The 22411-nt window shown below is 33.2% G+C and overlaps 1 protein-coding gene and 1 pseudogene across 1 annotated transcript; one reads left to right on the top strand and one right to left on the bottom strand.

Moving 5' to 3' along the window:
• The first annotated feature begins 6980 nt into the window (after nt 1-6980).
• Nucleotides 6981-9907, top strand: LOC108980296 (peroxidase P7-like). The gene is made up of 4 exons (XM_018951160.2): nt 6981-7298; nt 8006-8194; nt 8537-8705; nt 9237-9907. The coding sequence occupies exons 1-4, from the start codon at nt 7056-7058 to the stop codon at nt 9623-9625; spliced, it is 990 nt and encodes a 329-aa protein (XP_018806705.2). The 5' UTR covers nt 6981-7055; the 3' UTR covers nt 9626-9907.
• Nucleotides 9908-20112: 10205 nt separating this feature from the next.
• LOC109002402 lies at nt 20113-21449 on the bottom strand (annotated as a pseudogene).
• Between the last annotated feature and the right edge of the window lie 962 nt (nt 21450-22411).

The raw sequence follows: 22411 nt of genomic DNA, 5'->3' as shown, positions 1-22411 counted from the left end.
CCAAGGACAAAAAGGTCGTGCCAAGGTTTTTTTTTAAATAAACGTTGTTCCAATATTGTTTATATATGTTCGATAGATAATGACAGAGTTTTCCTCTAATATGAAGTTTTCTCAAACCCATTTAAAAAATTGGCATATATATATATATAAATATATATATATATATATATATATATATATATCCCTTGAGCATATGATAAAATTTTAATTAAGTTAGACTTTTAGTCTTAATAAATACTTATCATATGTATATAAGATACATATATAGATTGGAAGAAGTTTCATCTTCCAACTGATCATCAATTATCACTCTCCAGTACTCCTATATATATTATTCTATATAGCTTTAAATTTCAACCTCTTCTATATATATATATATATATATATATATATATATATATATATATATCCATTTCAGTCTGCTCTAACTGCATGATATTAGTATGGAATATATGTGATCAGTCTCCCAATGATCTTTAATTTGTAGTTTTGAATCTGAATCGCATGATTTCTAAAATTTTCTGAATTTCTGTTATTTTAATTTTTCATTTTCTCTTTTAATTTGTACTCGCTTTCTAATTAACTCTTTTATCTTTCTTTTTAATTTTCTTTCTATGTGTTTTTCAACTTATTTTGATAGCAATGTCTATCTAATTCATAGGTCGGGTTTCATGCATGCATGAACATCATGTATTAATTAATTCATCAAATTGCTCATCCCCCCCACCCCACCAAGTACTGCATCTACATATATATATATATATATATATATATATGTATATAAATATATTAGGGGAAAGAAATATTTATTTTTTTGGTATTACACAAAAGGAAGAAAAGGTGTTAGTGGTTAATTGGAGAAAAAATCTGTAATGACGTACCCATACACATCAAAAGAAAATCACTAGTGCACACCCATCTGAATGTTGTAGCCCTTCTGCAATTATAAGGCCAGAGACTCACCTCTTGGATGGGGGACCCTGTAAGGCAACGGCCACCTCTGTGTGTGCCCCCAAACCACGTCGTTTTCAACCAAATTAAGGACTCTTGTCTTGTTGATACATGATTGATTAAAGGGTCTATGTCCTATTCCGTCGGCCGATATTGATGAATATTGGCACGAAGAGAGAAAAAGTTAGGGACATTTTTCCTTCTCTGCATGTGATCAGTTTTGGCTCAGGTACGTACGTATATTATTAAATAACTTTGGCAACTTACGATCAAGTTAATGAGCCATTTTATATGGTACTACTGCGGTAAAGGGATTGATCTTATAAAAATAAATTTATACATTAACTTAAGTTGATGTAATATAATATTAAATTATAAAATTATTTTTATTGTAAAGTAGTTAGAGAAACTTCTATTTTATCATTTGTTCTAATGATTTCTCTCTCAAATTTTTTAATCCTCTCTAGTTTCGGTATTTAAGTTACGGAATACTTAAGTATTACTCTGATCTTATCACGTAACATAATTCAAGGATGATTCTTGATGAACAATAATATTGAAAAATTTGTGAAATAACTACATTAGATTTAAGATTTTTTCTCTAGATAAATGCTTTTCATTATACATTTTGATATAAAATTTTTAATATAATATATCATATAAAATTATATTAATTTATAAATTTATTTTTATAAAATTATAATAATTAATTAAAAGAAAAAAGACATCAGAAAATCTATCCCTATATGTGATTTATTTTGGTGGGGATAGGCTTGTACTTTTCAACTGGATCGTGCATGGTATAAATGCCTAGGCATAACTACTTTGCTTTCTGGAACTGAGATCGGAGTTCTAAACTGTGGGACTGTCCTCTTTCAAATAATAATGTTCTCGTTTTCTGCGACTAAAAATATAATGCATTGGCAAGTAGCTAGCTAGCTAGCAGCAGCTAGCCTCGATTAATGCATGGCTGGCCTCCTTTTTGTATAGAAAGCTGATCGATACTTTCTGTCGAACACTACTGACTTTAAGGGCCGAATGAATCTTATCAACTTTTGACCATTCTTGATGGGTACAATTCACTATTTTCTTCAATCATTATACCGACTGAAAATGTCTTCTTAAAATGATAAGTTAGAAAGAAATATATAGTACTTGTGGTGGATAAAGCTAATCCTTTAGCAGCATATTCTCTTTAATTACGTAGAGCGGTAGAGGAAGCAAATTAAGGAGGAAGCAATGAACCATTCCTGGCTGATTGCAATATTATCGATCTTAGCTGTCGTGACGTGCAATGCACATTTTTTTAGTGTCTAATATCTACAAAATATAAAAATAATATATTTTTTTAAATAAAATTAATTAATCAATAATTTAATATATAAAAATAAAAAAATAAATTTTAACAAGCATCATAATAATAACAAAATATTACAATAATATGAGTAATATAAAAATTAAAAAATTTTAGATATTCTACCAATAGTTTTCTTAACAAAATATATGAATTGTAAAATTTAACTACACTACTCAATGATTCAGGGAGCACTAAAAAAATCATTTTGTTTAAATGATTTTAGTTAATTAAGAATATTTTGAGATTTAAATTATATTAAAAATTTTAATTATTTATATGATTTTATTCTCTTAAAAATATTTAACAAAACTCTATTTTTTATTTAATGATAAAAGATCAATATTTTATAAATTAATGTTGAATTTATATTTTAATTATCTATTTTACGTTTGTTTATTTTTAATATTTTAACCTCTACTGTTGGATCAATTCTGGAGATTTAAGATGAAAGATTGAGATTTAAAGTTCCAAATCTTAATTTTTCAATCACTTGTTCATTACTGTTGGCTTTTAACGTAAACAGTAATAATTGTTCATTATAGTTGGCTTTTAACGTGAACAGTAATCACTATTCATTACACTTTAACGTGGACAGTAATAACTGTTCATATTATACATACTTTTAAGATATAAGAAGATATATACAAATTTATGAGTCTAACTCATCTCATACAATCTATTTTACAAAAAAAGATTGTTCATTCCTTATAAAAATGTTTAAAACTTTGTTCACAGAAAATGTGAAATTATTCCTTAACACACTCTCTCTCACTAATTGCAAGCTAATATTTTTTATGATCCTTGTTACGAGATAAGTAGTGTGGACTCATTCATCTTGTAATAAATTTTAATATCGTAAAGAAATTTATGAGTCTAACTCACCTCATAAAATTAGTTATATATATATATATATATATATATATATATACGCGCGCAGCCCATCCTAGCTGGCTAGAGAAAACTGTACGAGGAAATTAAAGGCAAATTAAACTGATGGGAACCACAAATAGCGATTCTACGTATAACTTACTCACCTAATGGATAAACATCATGTACACCTTGGCCTCGAAACTAAAAGTTAAAAGAAAATCATGATGATTAATGTGGACAATAATTTAGTTTTTCTTTGTCACCGCCCTCATTGTAAACTTTGGTTAGCTAGCTCATCAATGAGTAAATGACCCAATAAAACAAAATAAGAGAAATGTCGTGCATACATCATCTTTTAATATGTGTATCAAATTATTTATCATTCATTAATAATCATTAGATGCCACATAAAAGAAAGGTGAGAGATTAACGAAGATTAAGAGTTGTTTAGATAGTAAAATGAGATGAGATGAGATAATATTAAATTAAAATTAAAAATTAAATAAAATATTATCAAAATATTATTTTTTAATATTATTATTATTTTAATATTTTAAAAAATTAAATTATTTATTATATTTTATATAAAAATATTTAAAAATTTTAATAATTATATGAGATGAAATCATTTTTATACTATTCCTAATAGAATTGTAGATAGAAATTTTCGTAAAATAATCGAGTCATCTTATTGCGGTATATAGCAGCTTACCTATATATGTTAGTGATTTATTTATTTTGAAGAGTACATGGTCTTTTGGCGTCAAAAAGAAGCAACTCCAATCATTTATTCACACCTTTTGAAAAGCTCTTTGACAAGTACATCAATTTTATAATTAATTAGTCTCAAACACTTGGTAAGATTTCTTCAACATGTTATGATTATTCAAAGTAAGCTAATTATTTTTTTTGAAAGCGAGGTTTCATCCCAATCTATAAGCAGGTAAGGGGGACTATTAATGCGAGAAGATTATTAATAGATGGATAGATTTTTCTCGTTGTGTCTTAATTGTGGCCGGCTGAAGGGCCAAGTCTAAAGGATAAGCTGCAACTATTAGCCCTAACGTGCGTATGCCAAGAAATGGTCCGACAAGGATATAAGTATACAAGTATAAGTCTTGTTTGTCATGTCAAATATCAATTCATAAATGATTAATTAGATGCCATTAATTCCTCTAACTAATTTTCTTTACACAACGTCCGAGTACGTCGTCACTCATTCAACTGTTATCATGGCCTCTGTTTGAATATATATAGGTAGATGTAATGAAATGATTGGGATTTATAAATATTAATGAAATAATTTGAATTATGATGTTTAATAGAATTAATTTAAAAAATGAAAGATAAAAAAAAAATTGAATAAAAAAATTATAAAGTTAAAATATTATTAAAATATAATTTTTATTTTAGAATTTAAAAAATTTAAATTATTTTTTCTATTTTATTTGAAAGTTTGAAAAAATTATAATGATTAGGTAATAATTTGATAAAAATGTTGAAAATTTAAATTTAAAAAGTGTTTGTATTTATAGTTTTTGAATATTAAAATAATTAAATGAGATAAAATGAGAGAAGATGAGATGAAATGAAATGAAAGGTATCCTCTTACTATCCAGACCGTACCAGGCCTAAATCATATGCTGTTTCAAAAACTTTAAAAAAAATTCACCTTTCTTTAACAAAAAAAAGTTTCTGAGAGAGGCAATTGATCTGATAATTTCATTAATTACTCTTATAATTTTTACTCGAAAGAAAATGAAATATTCATGATCAATAGCCAATAATTGCAACAAAAAATACAATAATTTGCTTCATCCACCTGTAAATTATTGCATCAATATATATATATATATATATATATATGGCCCTAGCTTCATAAATCTGGAACTGTCGTAATTACGTACTCGTTCGTTGAATTATTAAAGGGATATTATATTATTTTAAGCTTTCAGTCAGCTCCCAAATAATAAGATATACGGGGACTGCGTAGAGTAGTACGTAAGTACTCTTTCACCTTCTTCAGTACTAGTCTATGGAAAACATTGACCACAAATCAAGCAGCTGCGACATGCAGCAAGACCCATTTGTCTTTGTAAGTAACTTAGTAGATCAGTAATACGTGCATGGGAAAGTATAATTCGTCGTAGGTTTAAGTAACTTTTTCGTGTTAGATTACGATTTTTGGCGATGATCGATCAGTACAACATATAATTTGTAGTACTTGTCAAAACAAAAAACAAACTGCATGTTTTTCTACTTCTTTTTGCCTTGTTCTGACCGCATGCATGCGGTGTGGGGAACACTTGTTACATGCATTTCTGATCGAGGAGGCACTGAATTAAGTATCTACGACTAGTTCGTCTAATCTGATTAATTCCCAGATCTCTCGAAAATTCGTTCATACGTTCTATCAAGAGAAAAAGACCAAAAATTTATAAAGAGCTGAAAGAGTCTAATTTGACGTTTCAAGATTTTTCGCTTTCTTCTGAGACATTAAAGAGAGATGGGATTGGTCTGACGGCGAAGGGAAGGTGACCAAGTAAACAAATTATACACTTTTCTGTTGTCTGTTTTATGTGTTGGCGATTCTCTCACGCCATCTTTTTCTGGCATGAGTGTAATTTCTGAGCACTGTAATTAACTTCATTCTCAGAGACCCTTTTGCTTGCGCTATAGAGCTGTTCTGCAGTAGTACTGTGAATTGTGAGAAGGCCGGGTCTGAGAAATTAAGCTCCAATATCTTGGAAGAGAAATTTTATTTGTAATTTTTACTTAAAAGACTGTATGTACATGCCTTTTAAATTTTATTAAATAAAAAAAAAAAACATCATTTTAGGAGTGGTAATTTTGTAATTTTAAAAAATTTTAAAGATAAAATTACCTAAACTTACATTACAGTCTCTAAATAAAGACTGTATCTAATATTGCTCATCTTGAAATATACGTTTTAAAAGTGTATGAGTACCGCGTGTATACTTATTTCATTCATGCACACTAATCACGCCATTGAAAGTCTGTCATAATTCAGAATCGGAAAATATTTCATCTCATTTTATAATTTTATCATTATAATTTTTTTAAATTCTCGCATAAAATATAATAATACTTCAACCTTTTCAAATTTAAATTCAACTTCAAATTTCAAAATAATAATAATATTAAAAAATAATATTCTAATAATATTTTTTTTAACTTTTATTTTTTTTATCTAAAACCATTTAATCTCTTTTCTCTAATTCAAACTAACCCTTTAAGGACTAATACTTTGGGACCGGTAATTAAGATTATTATGTCCCATTCCATATATATATATATATATATATATATGAAGAATCAAATCATTAGTTGTTACAACTGCCTATGTTCAATCGTCAACTTTGTAGCTTAGTTTTTAATTGTCTGAGAACAACGTACCTCGATCGAGGTGCCTATTTGTCTATATATCGAGCTAATCCTTTTTAATATGGCGTACTCATCAACAAACCCAAAACTTTAATTGATGGATAATTTCGGATGCCCCACAATTCAGACAAATTTGACGCATGCATCTATGGTCTATACCCACCAGTTCAATTCATGTAAACGTGTTTCTATTCTGGACTTGGATTACTTTTTATCATTATCAGACATTTATAATTTATAAAACTTCAAACCTGGCCTGTTGGCTAGCTGTTGCTTTTACAATATATCTTTTCTTTTAAATAATTAATTTATAGAGGTATAGACCAATTCCATGCAATACTGTTGAGTTTCCCAATTATTTCTCTCGTATGATCTGTCTATATAATGGTAATTCCCCCCACATGTGGTTTCGACACAGCCCATCCAGTACTACCTTTAAGTCCCAATCTTATCTAGCTGATCAACAGGGAAAATGGTCTCTTACATTTCTTCTTCTTCCTTAATCACCGTCAATCATGTTATCGTCGCATTAGCCCTGCTTCTTGTGGTTTTCACGCGGGGGAGCTCCTCTGCTCAACTCTCTACAGGTTTTTACTCTAAAAGTTGTCCCAAGGTCTTCAGCAAGGTGCGGCCTGTTCTCATAAATGCCCTTTCAAAGGAACCCCGCCTGGGTGCTTCTCTCCTTCGCCTCCACTTCCATGACTGTTTTGTCAATGTAAATTTCTTCTTCTGTCTATATATATATCTACCCGGTTCTAGTTTGCAGTGAATTAGAGTAAAACATAATTTAGCTAGATCCAAGTTTCTAATTAGATACGCTTGCTAGCATATATATCAGTTGATTGGGGTTGTGCTCTTCTTAATTAATCAGGCTTAGCTAGCGTGACTGATTAAGTTGGCATGTAGAAGACTAAACCTAATGGTACAGCATTTATAATTAAGTAAAATGAAGGTACAAATGTAGTCTGTGATCTATGTGTTCTGTATTCAGCCGGGAAAGAAGAAGAAGAAGAAGAAGATAAAGTGTGCGATGCACAATTGAATGTCACTTTCGTGTATGTGACTGATCATACATAAACAGAGCTTTAGCACATGCATATGGCATGCAAAATTTAAGCGAGGTGATGGGGGAGAGACTAGAGAGTCTTTTATGACACCCACATTGGCAACATTGTCAGCTTTATTTGGTGGGTTTGGGTCCATCCATTCCAGTTTGTTAAATGAAATTCAGTCATGTTACCAAAATTCATGAAACGACATAAACATTACACGACCGTAGTTTTCGTTTTAGAGCAAAGAAAATCTAGGAAGCTTGCTAAAAAAGAAGTTAGGTGCAGAGAGAACAATCTAGGAAGTTTCATGGTATTTCACCGGGTTGTCTATCTCATGCATATATGCTAATTATTCGTGACACACTTGCAGGGTTGTGACGGCTCGGTACTCCTGGATGACACGGCTACCTTAGGCGAGAAGACAGCAGGTCCCAACAACAGATCCATCAGGGGTTTCAAGATTGTCGATGACATAAAAACCGCTGTAGAGAAAGTATGCCCAGGAGTGGTGTCTTGTGCTGATATCTTAGCCATTGCTGCTCGTGACTCTGTTGTAATTGTGAGTTAATTCTCCTTCTTTATCTTTCACTCGTACGTTGGAACTGCAGATTCAAAAAAAATTATTTCTTATTTGCTTTGATTGGCACGTTTGTGTGGGACATGAGATAATAGTTTTAAATAGTAGCTAGACAAAAAGATGTTAAATAATTGAAATAAGAGATACAATAATAGAGACATGCATGATTACAAAACCACATATAATTCTGATAACATGTTAAATTCTGACCGGTTGTATAATAGCCTAGGAAACAATTTTTTTTTTTTTTAAATCCTTTACACGAGATAAAAATGTCTACAGATAAAAATCATTGGTAACGTACGTAGTGAAATTTTTCTGCAGCTTGGCGGGCCGAATTGGGCTGTTAAAGTGGGAAGAAGAGACTCGAAGACAGCCAGCTTTTCTGACGCCAACAGTGGCAACCTCCCTGCTCCCACATTTAACGTCTCCAACCTCACCAGCAGTTTCCGAGCCAAAGGTCTCTCTGTCCGGGATATGGTTGCCTTGTCTGGTATGCCTCCCTCTCTCTCTCTCTCTCTCTCTCTCTCTCTCTCTCAGATCTGGCATCATTTATTTTTTTAATTCATTTTATCTCATTTTATTTAATTATTATAAATTTTTTAAATTTTTATATAAAATAAAATAAAAAATTTAATTTTTTTAAATTTTAAAATAAAAATAATATTAAAAAAATATTTTAATAATATTTTATTCAACTTTTAACTTTTAACTCCTTTTATCTCTTAACTATCTGCGACTACTAGACTTATTGTATTCAACAAATATATATGGAAAAATCCTTTCATGCCTCAACCAAGAACTTGGGCCTCTCTCATCTCTTTCTAAGCTTCTGTTTGGATTGGTGAGTTGAGATAAATTAAGATAATTTATAAACAGTAATAAAATTTATATGTTAAAATTTATAAATAATAATAAAATAAATTGAGATTATTTACGAATCGAACGAGAGAAATCATGTTTTTGGACAGTTTAAATGCCAAATAAATATTGCAGTATAACTTTGTTGTCAACCTGATCCCAGGAGCTCACACGATCGGGAAAGCAAGATGTCTAACTTTCAGAGACCGCATATATAACGAGACAAACATTGATAGTTCATTTGCCAAGCTCAGACGGAGCACATGCCCAAGGAAAACCGGCGGCCGCAAGAACCTTGCCCCTATGGACATCCAAACGCCTAATCATTTTGATAACAAGTACTTCAAAAACCTCCTCAGCCAAAAGGGTCTTCTGCACTCTGATCAAGTACTGTACAATGGCGGGTCGACAGATTCACTGGTTAAAACCTACAGCAACAATCGTAAGACCTTCAACAATGACTTTGTCACTGCAATGATTAAGATGGGAGACATTGAACCGCTCACTGGATCCAGCGGTGAGATTAGAAAGAACTGCAGAAGGGCGAACTAAGGTAGATCATCGTGTGCATGAAGTCAAGGAAGATTTATTATAAATGAAATAGAGAAAATATATATGTTCTACATATATAAATATATTTATCCTTCCGTTCAAAAATAAGGAAAGTTCATTTTCCTTCGTTTTTTAGAAGCTACTTGGGTTACAGATCATGATCATCATCAAATTGTAAGCAGTAATTATATATGTAATAATTTGTTTGTACAATTAATGTAATTTTTGGATTATTAAAGGCGATAATCCAATTATATTTAAAATGCAATTTTATTTTTTTTATATTTGAAAATTTTTGAAGTTTTGAATACAAACTTCGCAAATTAAGATCTTACAGGAAACGTGAATTTACGGTTGTTTTTTACTAATTTGCAGCTTCTTGAGCTAAAACAAGGGAACGTATGGTACTCGTACTGTTTGGCGAAACTATCGTCAATATTATACGAGAAACCCATGCATCGGTTCTTGTATTGAACAAGAACCTTTAGTCTCCATTTGGATAGTAAGATAAAAATAAGATAGTTTTAGATAAAATTTAAAAGTTTAATAAAATATTATTATAATATAATTATTATTTTAAAATTTAAAAAAATTAAATTTTTTATTATATACATTTTATATGAGAGTTTAGAAAAATCGTAATGATAAAATAAAATAAAATGAAACTGTTTCTATATCTAAAAACTTTACTTTCTAGGTGGAGTACTTTAAAACCTTGATATCATCATAATATTGACGATGAAAAAGACACAAGAATTAATTATTGCACAAAAAAGGAAAAAGAGGCATTATTGGAATATTAATCTATTCTAAGATTCTTCAAACAGAAGGGATAAATTCCATCGATCGTCCTCTTATTTGGCATCCAATTATTCAATGATAAATAATGAAAGATGATAAATAGTTTTATAATCAGTTAATGTCACGTTAAAGGATGATGACAAAAAGAATAGTGTACAACTTTTCTCCTAGATTTACTAAACTAGCTATGTTAATAGAAGATCAGTACATTACGTAAAAAATATATATATATTTATTTTTTATCGGTTATTTTTTCAAAATAAATCTATTTTTATTACAAAGAACTCATGATACATATTCATTTGTCTTGCAGTGGCCGGTATGCCCTACTGATCTAATATTCCGATTCGAAGGATTTTTCTCTTCATTTTGTGGTCATGTTATTGGGCTACGGGGTACTGAATGCATGGTGCACCGATGAAATGAACCAATTAAGCTGTTTTTTTTTTTTTTTTTTCTTTTTCCTAATTTCGTCTGTACATCATTCCTGTGGAGTAAAGGAAGAAAATGAGCTAGCGAGGCATGAGTAGGTCGATAAAGCCAGATTACTAGCTAGTCATGACAAGGACAATGCTTCACCGAAACGAAAATGACAAAAAATAATTAAGAATATATATTTGTACGTGAGGTTATTATAATTCTATTATACATTGAGGTGTGACGAAACAAAGATTAGGTGATATTGCACTATCATTCGCTGTATATGAATAATGAATTTCTCATCACAATTAAGACATGAGTACTACTACTCATCTGGCTGAAGACATAATATATATATATATATATATATATATATATATATTAGCTAGCTAATTGCGAAATTCCATGAAAAATAGTACTAGTTGTTGCTACTTTCGGGTCGGGTCGGAGAACAGCCCTCCGATCTAAATTAACCTTAATGGGCTTATGGGCTTGGATTGCTAGAGTGCTCAGAAAGCGATCAAGATCATGATGGACATTAATTGTTTACATTCCAAGAAGCAGATGGTATCATGAATTCTAAAGAAGAATTAGCTTGTTTGGATTCGCAAGTCATCTCAGCTCATCTCAATTCATCTCACTACTATTCATTACTATTCAGCAACTTTAACTCACAAATCTCACTACTATTTACAATTCATCTCATTACTATTCACAATCCATCTCAATTCATCTCAACTCATCTCAAGTCATCTTCGAATCCAAACATCTCCTTAAGCTATATATTGTAACTAAAGACCAAAAATAAAAATAAAAATCTCAGACGACGTATGTTCTTTGTGAAAAAAAAAAGAAAAAAGAGAATACTTTGTTTTGGCTGGAAGTACTGGACATGCTAATTCTGGGACGGACACACACAGAGGAAGCACCATGCAATTAACAGAGTTATCGAAGCATGCATGCATTATATATATATATACAGAGGGGAGCTGCTACAGTCGCCGAAGCTGGGCACAGATATTTTTTACCGACTGACATGTCCCTCTTGAGTGGCATGCCACGTGTATTAAAAAAAAAACAAAAAACAAAGATGAAACCATCATCCCTCTCCTCTCATTGCTAATATTGCTACAGGTGCCTCTCCTGCCTTCCTCCTCCAGTCCTCATCGGTAGGGCATGCATTCCTCTATTTTCGGCACCGTCCTCTGGTTTTAAACCACATTCCGCCGGTCTCGCTTTCTCTTTCTTCTGAGAAGTGGTTTTTCTTCTATCTTTTTCTCTATTTTTACTCAAATAATATGGTTTTTATCTACAAATATTAGGAAAAATCAAGTGCTCAAAAACATAAAATCTGTTTAGAAATACAAACTCACCAAGAATTCAATAAGAAAAAGGGACAATTTTTTCATTGTTGACAATGGCCGCCTATTCAGCTTCTTTACTTTGTTTCACAACAGGTAGTTCACATTGTCACTTACTTTGAGAAGGAAAAGTTGTCCTTCCTATAATACTTTTGGTCCAACTTTTTGATGATTTCCCCACTTTTTGTGCATACGGAGTGGACTTCTCGATTCTACCACTATTCAAATGTGGTGCAATGGTCACAGTTGTAATTTGTCAAACAAAATACCACTTTACCACATTTTCAAAGATTGCATATACAATTGAAATTACACTCAGACAATTTCTAATGAGTTCATTGCCTCAATCAAAGCCATGGCTCTTAGATTTTTTTTTCCCATTTTTTCTTTTGGGTAAGATAGTGATATCTATTTGTTTTCTACTGCAATTGACCCATTGCAATTGGCCTATCTTATCACTCCGATTGCATCGGACCATAGCTTATTTTTGTCAAGAGTTACATGAAAACAATTTATATATATATATATATATATATTTTGTCTAGTAATTTATGCTACTTATCATAAATCTCCAATAAAAAATCTCTAAGCATTTGAGCCTTATGTATGGATATGTTTGCACACTATGACCTAAGCATTCATCTCAATTATCAATGGATTCAAAAATTTCTATGAGAAACTGCTCAAAGGCTATGGATTTCCAGCCACAACACTACTTGTTTTAGATAGTTTGTATGATTTTTTTCCTTTTTCATGGCTTCGGTACCTTTCTTAAAGTACTCTAATTGATTGTAAAAATGCCCCCTTGAGTGTATTGTTTTCAATATAAAATCCATTGTCAATAATTACAACAAAAACAAATCTCTTTCAAATCCCTTTGATTGTATATAATTTCTTTGATTGTATATGATTTCTTTCAATATTCAAATTAATATCTTGATTTGAATCTGGTTGAATATTTTTAGATAAGTCAAACACTAGAGTTGCAATGGATTGCAATATGAAACATGGAGATAATGAGTATTATGAGGTAGAAGTTTATAATGAGCAAGAATGTGTTGAAATAGTCGATAAACCTAATGTCGGAATGACATTTTCATCTACAGAAGAAGTTTTGACTTACTAAATGAAGTATGGTAAGCAGGAGAGATTTGAGGTGTGTAAACAGAATTTTAAACATGGAGATGATGGTAATGTCAAATGGTTTACCTTAGTATGTGTGAGGGAAGACACGTCAAAGAGTAAGGTTGCCAATGTTCTCAAGCCAAGACAAACGGAGAAGATAGAGTGTATGGCTAGGATTAATGCGACGATAAATGATGAAGGTGGATATACCTTGATTAAAGTAAACTTGGAGCGCACACACATTTGTAGTACGAGAAAGTCAAGACATTTCAAATGCTTTAAGAAGGTTGATGCTCGTGTAGTTAAAAGACTTTAAATAAATGACGAAGCAGGAATATAAATATCAAAGAATTTCAAGTCTCTTTAAGAGTGCATTACAGAAATACGTGTATGACTCTTCAAGTGAGCATGAATTTGAAAAATGTTGGTCTGATTTGCTCGATACGTATGATTTGCATAAGAATGTATGGTTGGGGTCACTATATAGCAACCAACATTTTTGGGTGCCGGCCTATGTTAGAGACACATTTTGGGCTGGAATGTCAACTATACAAGGGAGTGAAGGTATGAATACATTTTTCGATAATTACGTTAACTCAAAGACCACATTGAAGCAATTTGTTGATCAGTATGATTCAGTTTTTAGAATGAAGGTGGAGAATGAATCCACTGCTGGCTTCAATTCGTTTAATACTGTGATTCCTTGCATCAGTCACTATCCTCTTGAGGAGTAGTTTCAAAAACCAAGTTCAAGAAGTACAAGATGAATTTCGAGGATTTATATATTTAACTACCTCGTATTTGGGATGCGTGGGAGGAAGATGCACATGCATAGTTGCCGATGAGGTTCGAGTGAGTGATAACTTGATAAAACGTGCAAACTACAATGTTTTGGTCGATCAAGATCCCCTGGATGTTAAATGTAGTTGCAAGTTGTTTGAGTTTAGGCACATATTATGCAGACACGCTCTTCATATCTTAGCTCAGTTAGGCAAGAGTACAATACCATCAAAATATATCATGGATCGGTGGAGGAAGGATATAAAGCGAAAATATACTTTTGTAAAAATAGTTATGAGTCGAGTAGCAACCACGATGGACAAAGGTACGATAGGATCCAAAATTGCTTCTATAAACTGTGTTCGAATACTTGAAAGGCCGAGAGCAGTTGTGTGAAATTGATCGGCCAACTAGAGCAGTTGAAGCTAGAGTACCCTGGCATCAATTCGCAATGTGCTAGCAAACTAGTTGATCCACCTACTTCCATTGAGGGTAGGAAAAGTACAGTTTTTAGTCCGTTGGTAGTCCGGAGTAAGGGAAGACCATCATCAAGGAGAAAAGCGAACCCTGTTGAGAATGATCTTAAGCAAGCTAGTACAATAAGCAGATTGCGATGTGACCCTGTTGAGGTTCTTCTTTAATATATTTTTTTAATTTTTTATTGTCGAAAAAAAATTAGTTCTCTTGATTATTTAACAAGACAATCTTATATGTCTTTTCCTGGAGAGCAGAGTAGTTAAATAGCAGATCAATGCAATGTGAGTGGCACACAATATATATCTCCTTAAACCCAAGTACTTCATTTGGTGATTTTTTGTTGTTAGAGCAATTTGTATATTTTGTCCATATTTTGATCATGTTGTGCACGTGAATAATGTTATTGTATATTTCTACAGGATATAACAAATCAAGTTTGGACACATGCATCGAAATTTTGTTTCTACTCCTTCAACTGCTCCTCTTTCACAAGTAAACCTTCGCATGATATAAAAAATAAAGTTTGTACCACTATTACATTTTGTTGGTTTTAACGCTATTTTTCTATGCTTATAGTATACACATGGACAAGTATACATAACATATTATTTAAGAATTAGAGCGACTGCTACTCATTCACAAGTAAACCTTCACAAAAATATAAAAAATAAAGTTTGTACTACTCCTTGGACACATTATGATATTACATTTTGTTGGTTTTGACACAACATTTTTTTTATGCCTATAGTATACACATGGGCAAGTATATAAAACATATTATTTGGGTATTGGAGCGTCTGCTCCTCCATTGCAGGTAATGTCAACATGAGACATTAATGTTGTTTTTTAATTTTTTATTCTTGTTCTTACTAAGTTTTGTTTCTTTAGGTTCAACCATCTCAATTGCATCTCTCAGATTAGGATGATTATCAGGACAAGTATAAATGGTAGTGATTAGCAAGAATGTTTTTGTGGAAATGACTGTGTACTAACACAATTATTGGAGTATGTTTTGGTGGAAATTATTGGAGTGCGATTTTGGTGAAAATTATTGGAGTATGTGGTGGTGTTTTGGTCCATTAAGTTATTGTAATGTAATATTCAAATGTGTAAAGTTACTTCTTGTAACAGGCTTAGTGCAATTTCTTGCAATGCATTTTTGTACTAATGGAATTAGTGTAATATCCTGTAATGTCATGTGAAGATATACAAAAATCTGAAATTGTCCATTCATTCTTAAAAGCAAAATATATACAAATTCACAACCATAATAAATTTACAAGGTATCTGTAAAAGCTGAAGCTGAAATTGCCACATAGAGATGTACACAAATCCGAAATTGTCTATTCATTCTAAAAAGTAAAATATTTACAAATTTGCAACAAGAAGTACCCAAAACATAAAAATATCCATCCATTATCTTGTAATGCACAATTTTGGGTAGAACCCAGCAACTACAACTCCTCCCCCAACACCAAATTCGTGGGACGCATGATGTTAACACAAGGTGCGTTGGCCGTGCCAATCCATTTATTGCTTCATTTATTTTACTGAAGACTACTTTTAAAGGAATGCACGCTATAATAGGACCTTTGAGCTTTTCTATCACTACCTCGCCCCGCTTCCGCTCTGCCCCTATATGGCGGGGCAACCCCGCTACGCCCATGCGGAGGCGCCCGCTTACATTTATATATATATATATATATATATATTATATATATATAAACATAAATATATATTTACATTTTACAAATTGTGTATATATAAATATATATTACAATTTGTTAGACTTGTTCACAAAATATGCATTGGTAAATTTTAAAACTACATAGTTTAAAAATTAATACACTACAATTTACACAAAATATGTACTAGTAAATTTTAAAATTACATAGTTTTTAAATTATAGTCATATTTACAAAATTTAAATTTATAATTTAGGTCTAAAAATTTATTTTTAATTACTTTTACACTTAAAAATAATTTTTAAATCAAATAAAATGTAGTATTTTTTTTTTTAAGTAGCAAGAGGCAGGGCGGAATGGAAATCCGCCCCTACCCAGTCCACCTGGCGGGGTACCCCACCCCCGCATCCCGGGGGCGGGGGACGGGGGTGAAAACCCCACCCCCGCCCCATGCGGGTCGGGGTACAGGGAAGGAGTGCCCTCGCTCCGTAGGGGGCGGGTAGCACCCCTAGAGATGGAGGGTTCAGGGGGTTTAAGATTAGAGGGGGGGAGAGGGATTGAGGTAAGCGTGGGTTCAGGGTGGGGGTTCGTCCAGGGTGACGGGCTTTGGAAGCGTAGGTGGCTCAGGTTTTGTGGTTGCCGAGAGGGAGATGAGATGGCTTGGGGATATGGAGGCCACGGGCGAGGATTCGTGGTTCAGGGAGATGGGTTCGTGTGCATCTGTGGGAGATAAGGGAGATGGGGCTCGTAGGTGGAGATGAGGGAGATGGGGAATGGGAAGATGAGGGAGAATTTTTATTTTCTTATTTTTTTTAAATCCACCTGGCAGGAGCGAAGTCTGTTGATGGAGGGTTTCAGTAAAAAATCTATGTGGGCATAGCATTTTCCATATCCAAAGTTACGTACACATGAGCTTTTTCCAAACGTTTCTAGCTTTAATGGAGGAATTCAGTATTGACAAACTAATTAGATGCGCTTTGTCAAGCAATTGTGATGGGAATTAAAACTAGCAAATTCTTCCATAATGTTATACTATATTATATATTATAGGCACTCGATTCGATCTGGTGATTATTGTATATGTACATACACGCATATCATGATAATTTGTTTTTGAAGATTATATATACAAAAACTAGGTACATATATATATATATATATATAATATATAAATATATATAGTTGGTTTACCTAGCTCTATGACCCCTTGGGTTATGTTAATGTAAAACGTTGTAACACCTAGCTCTTGGCCACTTAGCTTGACCACTTAGCTCTATAAGCCAAGTAAACTCGTTGTAGGTGCTTGCTAGCTAGCTAGCTAGGCTAGCTTTATTTATTTGGGACTAACACTAATATTGACCAGGCTTAATATGTCTGGTCAATGATGATAAATATCAAATTAGAGTAATCAATAGAGTTGAAAACGATCGAGAAGAGAAGTCAAGGGAGCTTTTTTTGGGGGGCGGGGGGGATTAGAGCAAGTACTTACCTATATTTCAACTTAGAGTTTTTATATTAAAAAATCTGAGGAACATCCACTATTCCACAGAACATCCACTATTCCACAACATTCGGTGCACACCTTAGTAAAATGACTAATTTATCCTTATAACAAAAAGCACATCCCTCTCTCAAATCTCACTCCTTTGAAAACGTGGAAGCAAAGCTCCCAAAGCATTTCATTTACAGCCCACCCTCACCCGGCTTCACCATCCTCTCCCCCACCCCCAACCCGCATCACCATCCTCTACCACACCCATACCCCCCTCGCACGTCGCGCATTTGGGCCAAATGAGAGGCATGGCTGAGCATGGAGGGCTGAGGAAGGTTAGGTGGAGCTAGTGGTGGCTGAGGGAGGCTCAAGGTGATGGCTGGAAGCTGTGAGTGGAGGCGTACGACAAGCTAAGGTACAGAACCTGTGTATGGGTGAAACCCATTTCGAGAAAGAGAGGGAGAGGGATGTCGTGCTATGGAAGCTTGATGGTGGCTAGGGGGAGGTCAAGGGCTCGGTGGTGCTTGACGGTGGGGTTGGAGGCTGACGATTGTGGTGGTAGCAAAGGCAAACCATGTAGGAGAACCCATTTCGAGTTGAGAGAGGGGGCTGCGCGTGGAGGCTTCGATGGAGGTTTGAAAGTGGTTGGAGGTGGCCGGCGTGAGGGAGAGCCGATGGTGGTGGTCGGTGGCACTGCAAGTGGCGCACGAAGGCTATAGCAGCGACGAGAGGGAGAAACCGTGCAGCAGAAACCCATTTCGGGTTGAGAGAGGGAGCTGTGCGTGGGGGTTGCCGTGGAGGCTTGAAGCTGGCTGGAGGTGGCCGAAGTGAAGGGGCCCTGATGGTGGTGGCAGGTGGCGCATAGCGGGGCTGGGTGAGTTGAGAGAGGGAATTGGGTAGGGGAATGGGTGCTACCGCATGAATATGAGGAGGTTTTGTTTTAAAAAAATAAGATGATGACACGTAAGGTGTCCTACAGATCAACTGTGAATAGTGACTGATCTATAGTAAAACTCTTTTTATATTATAGAGTTGTTCCAAGTGGAGAGAATTATCACAATTAATGAGTACTACTACCTACATCATCATGAGTTTTGTATCCGCCAAAAATTAATTTGAGGTCCTTCAACCCATAAATATCGGCAAAGAGGACTTAAAAGCACAAGTAAACCGTTAAAGATGAGTTGAGATAATTTATAAATAGTTAAATAAAATATTATTATAATATTATTTTTTAATATTATTATTATTTTGATATTTGAAAAAATTGAATTGTTTATTATATTTTATGTAGAATTTTAAAAAAAATTATAATTATAAGATGAAATAAGTTGAGATGAGTTGAGGTGAATTTCCAATCCAAACTGGACCAGATATTCCACCACACCCGTAATGATTTAAGATTTAACTACCATATTATACAGGGGTGTGATGGCCGCAGGTCACTTATATATGTGAGGTGTGATATATATATATACAGACTATACTTTTCAGAATGTTAAACTCTTTTTTAGGTTTCTAATTTTATTCCGTGTAGATCATGATTAACGGATGCAGGGCAACAACTATGCATGCAGTGAAACTACCAATATTTGTTTCAAAATTTTAAGTTGATAAGGATGGATAGCTTTAATATGTTATATTTGTCTTAACATTTCCTTTCATATTTTTTTTAATAAGTAGACTAACACGTAAAATATTTAATTATATAGATAAAATGTAGAGTTGGAATTCGAATTCAGAGTTTTAGACCTAATATTATCATTTAAAATTATTATTTATTTTAAAAATTTAAATTAATTGAAATTAATAAATTTAATATTGTATATTTGTCTTATCAAGCTAGCCACAGCCGCTAGCACTGCTAAAACCTATTAATGTATTAATGGCACACTTTTGTGGTCCGACCTTTATATATAAGGTGTATCTCTTTTAATCAGTCGGTGCCTAAAACGAATAAACAATGGAAAAGATTATTATTCAAGCAATCAAGCATGAAAATGGAATAAGATAATAAAACTCATGAATTAGCCCATAGGCCATTGAAAAGATTAATGTGAAACCCAAAAAACAGGACGGGGGTGCTGGAAAAGGAATCTCATATATTTACATATAATATAATAGCTAGGTGCATGGGGATTTAAGTGAATTATATATTGTAAGACTCCAAATTCTCTTTATTTTTTCCAATATTATATATATACGTATAGTAATTTCTCATCAACCATAAGAAATTGAGAAATTGTATGACAAATCGATTAATTCTAATTCGTCCAATGGTCATCCTACTCTATTGAGCATGACTGATATTCTATAAAAAAAAAAAAAAAGGAAGAGAAAGGACTAAATTCTATGAACTCAGTCAAAATATGGGACATTACCACTTAAAATAATTGAGCTGTAACCTGTAGTGCTTGCAGGCCGCGGTGTATACAGAGAAGAAGAAGAAGATGAAGAAGACAAAGAAGGGACAGCAAAAGGTAGAGGTGACAATACTGGTTGAGGAGGAAGAGTCTGTGGTGGTGGTGCAGAAGCAATCGAAACAGCCGGCACCCGAGAAGAAACTAAATCAGCAGCAGTAGTAGTACTAGATGAAATGTTGTTACCAATAACTTCCCTGAATTTGTGTCTCATCATCAGAGTCCTTACTTCATTAAGTTCTCCTTGCAAAGATTGAATTTGTTGTTGCAAAGCAGAAATTGCACCCATGCACCCATGTATCGGGTCTCTCAGCCTCAAGTTTGCTTCATAAACCAGACTGTTCGCCACATCAGCTCTTTGGCTCTCTGACACTTCCTACATAATTAACCAAAAACAGGAAAGAAAAACATATGTAAGTTCATCTACAGCAATAAGTAGACCGTTTGGAGAAGTAATTTTAAGGGGATCGAAGTGCGCATGCATATATACACACACACACACACACACATACCATTAGCATCTTGGAGACGTTGCTTGCACCAAAAACTTTGTGAACAGCTGCAAATTTTTGGGGCTCATGCGGAGAGAAATATGGCGAGAAAGGGCATTCTTCAGTACACCTTCGTCTCAGGAGCTTACATGCAGCACATGGTGTAAGAGTGTTTATGGTCAACCCAGCAGGACCAAATAAATGTCTCCCTCCCATTTGAGAAGATGCATCCGTCTCTCTTTTGATCATTTCTATATACCAATATCTCATCCAATCTCTCCCTTGTAAAAAAACAAGATGATCAAGTTAAAAAGATGATCAAGGAGATCAGTAAGAAAGAAGATCAAGACCAATAAGAAGAAAATTGTAGTATATATGAGATTTATTTTCTGGGTATATATATATTTTTCTGAGTATAGAATATTTACCGCTCTCTGGACATTCAAGCACGCCAGAATTGGTTGCATAGATCGATCGACAGTGGTTTCAGAGAGGAGCTAGAAAGCTTGTTTAAATGAGTTAGGAAGGCTATCCGACCAAAACGAGAGAAGCAAAGAGGTATAAATCAAAGGAAGGAGTCCTTAAAAGGCAAGGTTATTGATGGGAGGAAGTAGGTCAATGCACTAATTTACAGAACAAATATCAGAACTCAGTAGATCGAGTAATGAAAAGGTTGAAGAGAGAGAGAGAGACTTGGCCGACTTTCTGCAATCGAGTGGCCGCTAATATCGGCCTAAAGATCTATTGTTAAAGGATTCGGTCGAGTGAGATACAGATAATTAGTTTGCGTTTGTCAGTTAGCAAGATCATAGTTAGATAGAGATCAGATCAAGAGAGCCAGTTCTATCAATATATATCATGTAAACGTGTGAATCCTTGGTGAATTAGACTTTTGAAAGCAAGTATATATCTGATCACCTAAATGGCTGAGTTTTCTTATAAAGATATTAATTGGGTGATTGCTTTGGGATAGCTGCGCGCAGGTGATCATTTCCTTCTCGCGATGCAAATTTACTTAATTTTGATACGTTTAAAATTTTAAAATTTAAAATTTTATAAAATGAGTCTTGTAAGTTTTTTTTAAAGTAAAACTGTAAGTATATATATAATATTATTTTTTTTATTATGAAAAAATTTAATTATAAATAATTTTGTGTACTAATACGTACACATATTCAATATGATTAATTAGAAAATAAATTTTATTTAAAGCAGTGTTAATTTGAATTTAGAATATAAAGACAACAATATTAATATGTAAATTGGTACGTAAACTTACTTATACATAACAAAACTCATTTATTATATCTCTGGAAATTGTATTCTTTATTGACATGACTACTTTATGGAGATGAACCACAGTTAACGGATGCACAGAAGAATGATCCGTTTGCATTTCTGAAGTTAACGAAGACGATGAAAGGAAATTAGAGTATTGTTTGGCATATCATTCTAAGAACTTAAAACGTTTTTTATCAATAGATATAACATGGAGACAGCCTCTGAAATTATAATGGTCAAAGTGAAGAAACCGTTTGTCAACGAATGCAGCTGGACACGACAAAGAATAATATGTTACAATTCACATCCAATTAATGTTAATGTCTTGATCAATGGTTACTCTCGCGAGCGCGCACATGGACACACATATATAGAATGTGATCCCAATGAAATATATATATATATATATATATATATATATATGTTGCAAACAGAGTCAAACTTTGAGGTGAT

This window comes from Juglans regia, chromosome 5 (assembly GCF_001411555.2).
Source record: "Juglans regia cultivar Chandler chromosome 5, Walnut 2.0, whole genome shotgun sequence".
In the NCBI taxonomy this organism is placed as follows: Eukaryota; Viridiplantae; Streptophyta; class Magnoliopsida; order Fagales; family Juglandaceae; genus Juglans; species Juglans regia.
Note: the sequence above shows the minus strand (reverse complement) of the source record. Positions and strands in the feature narration are given on the sequence as shown.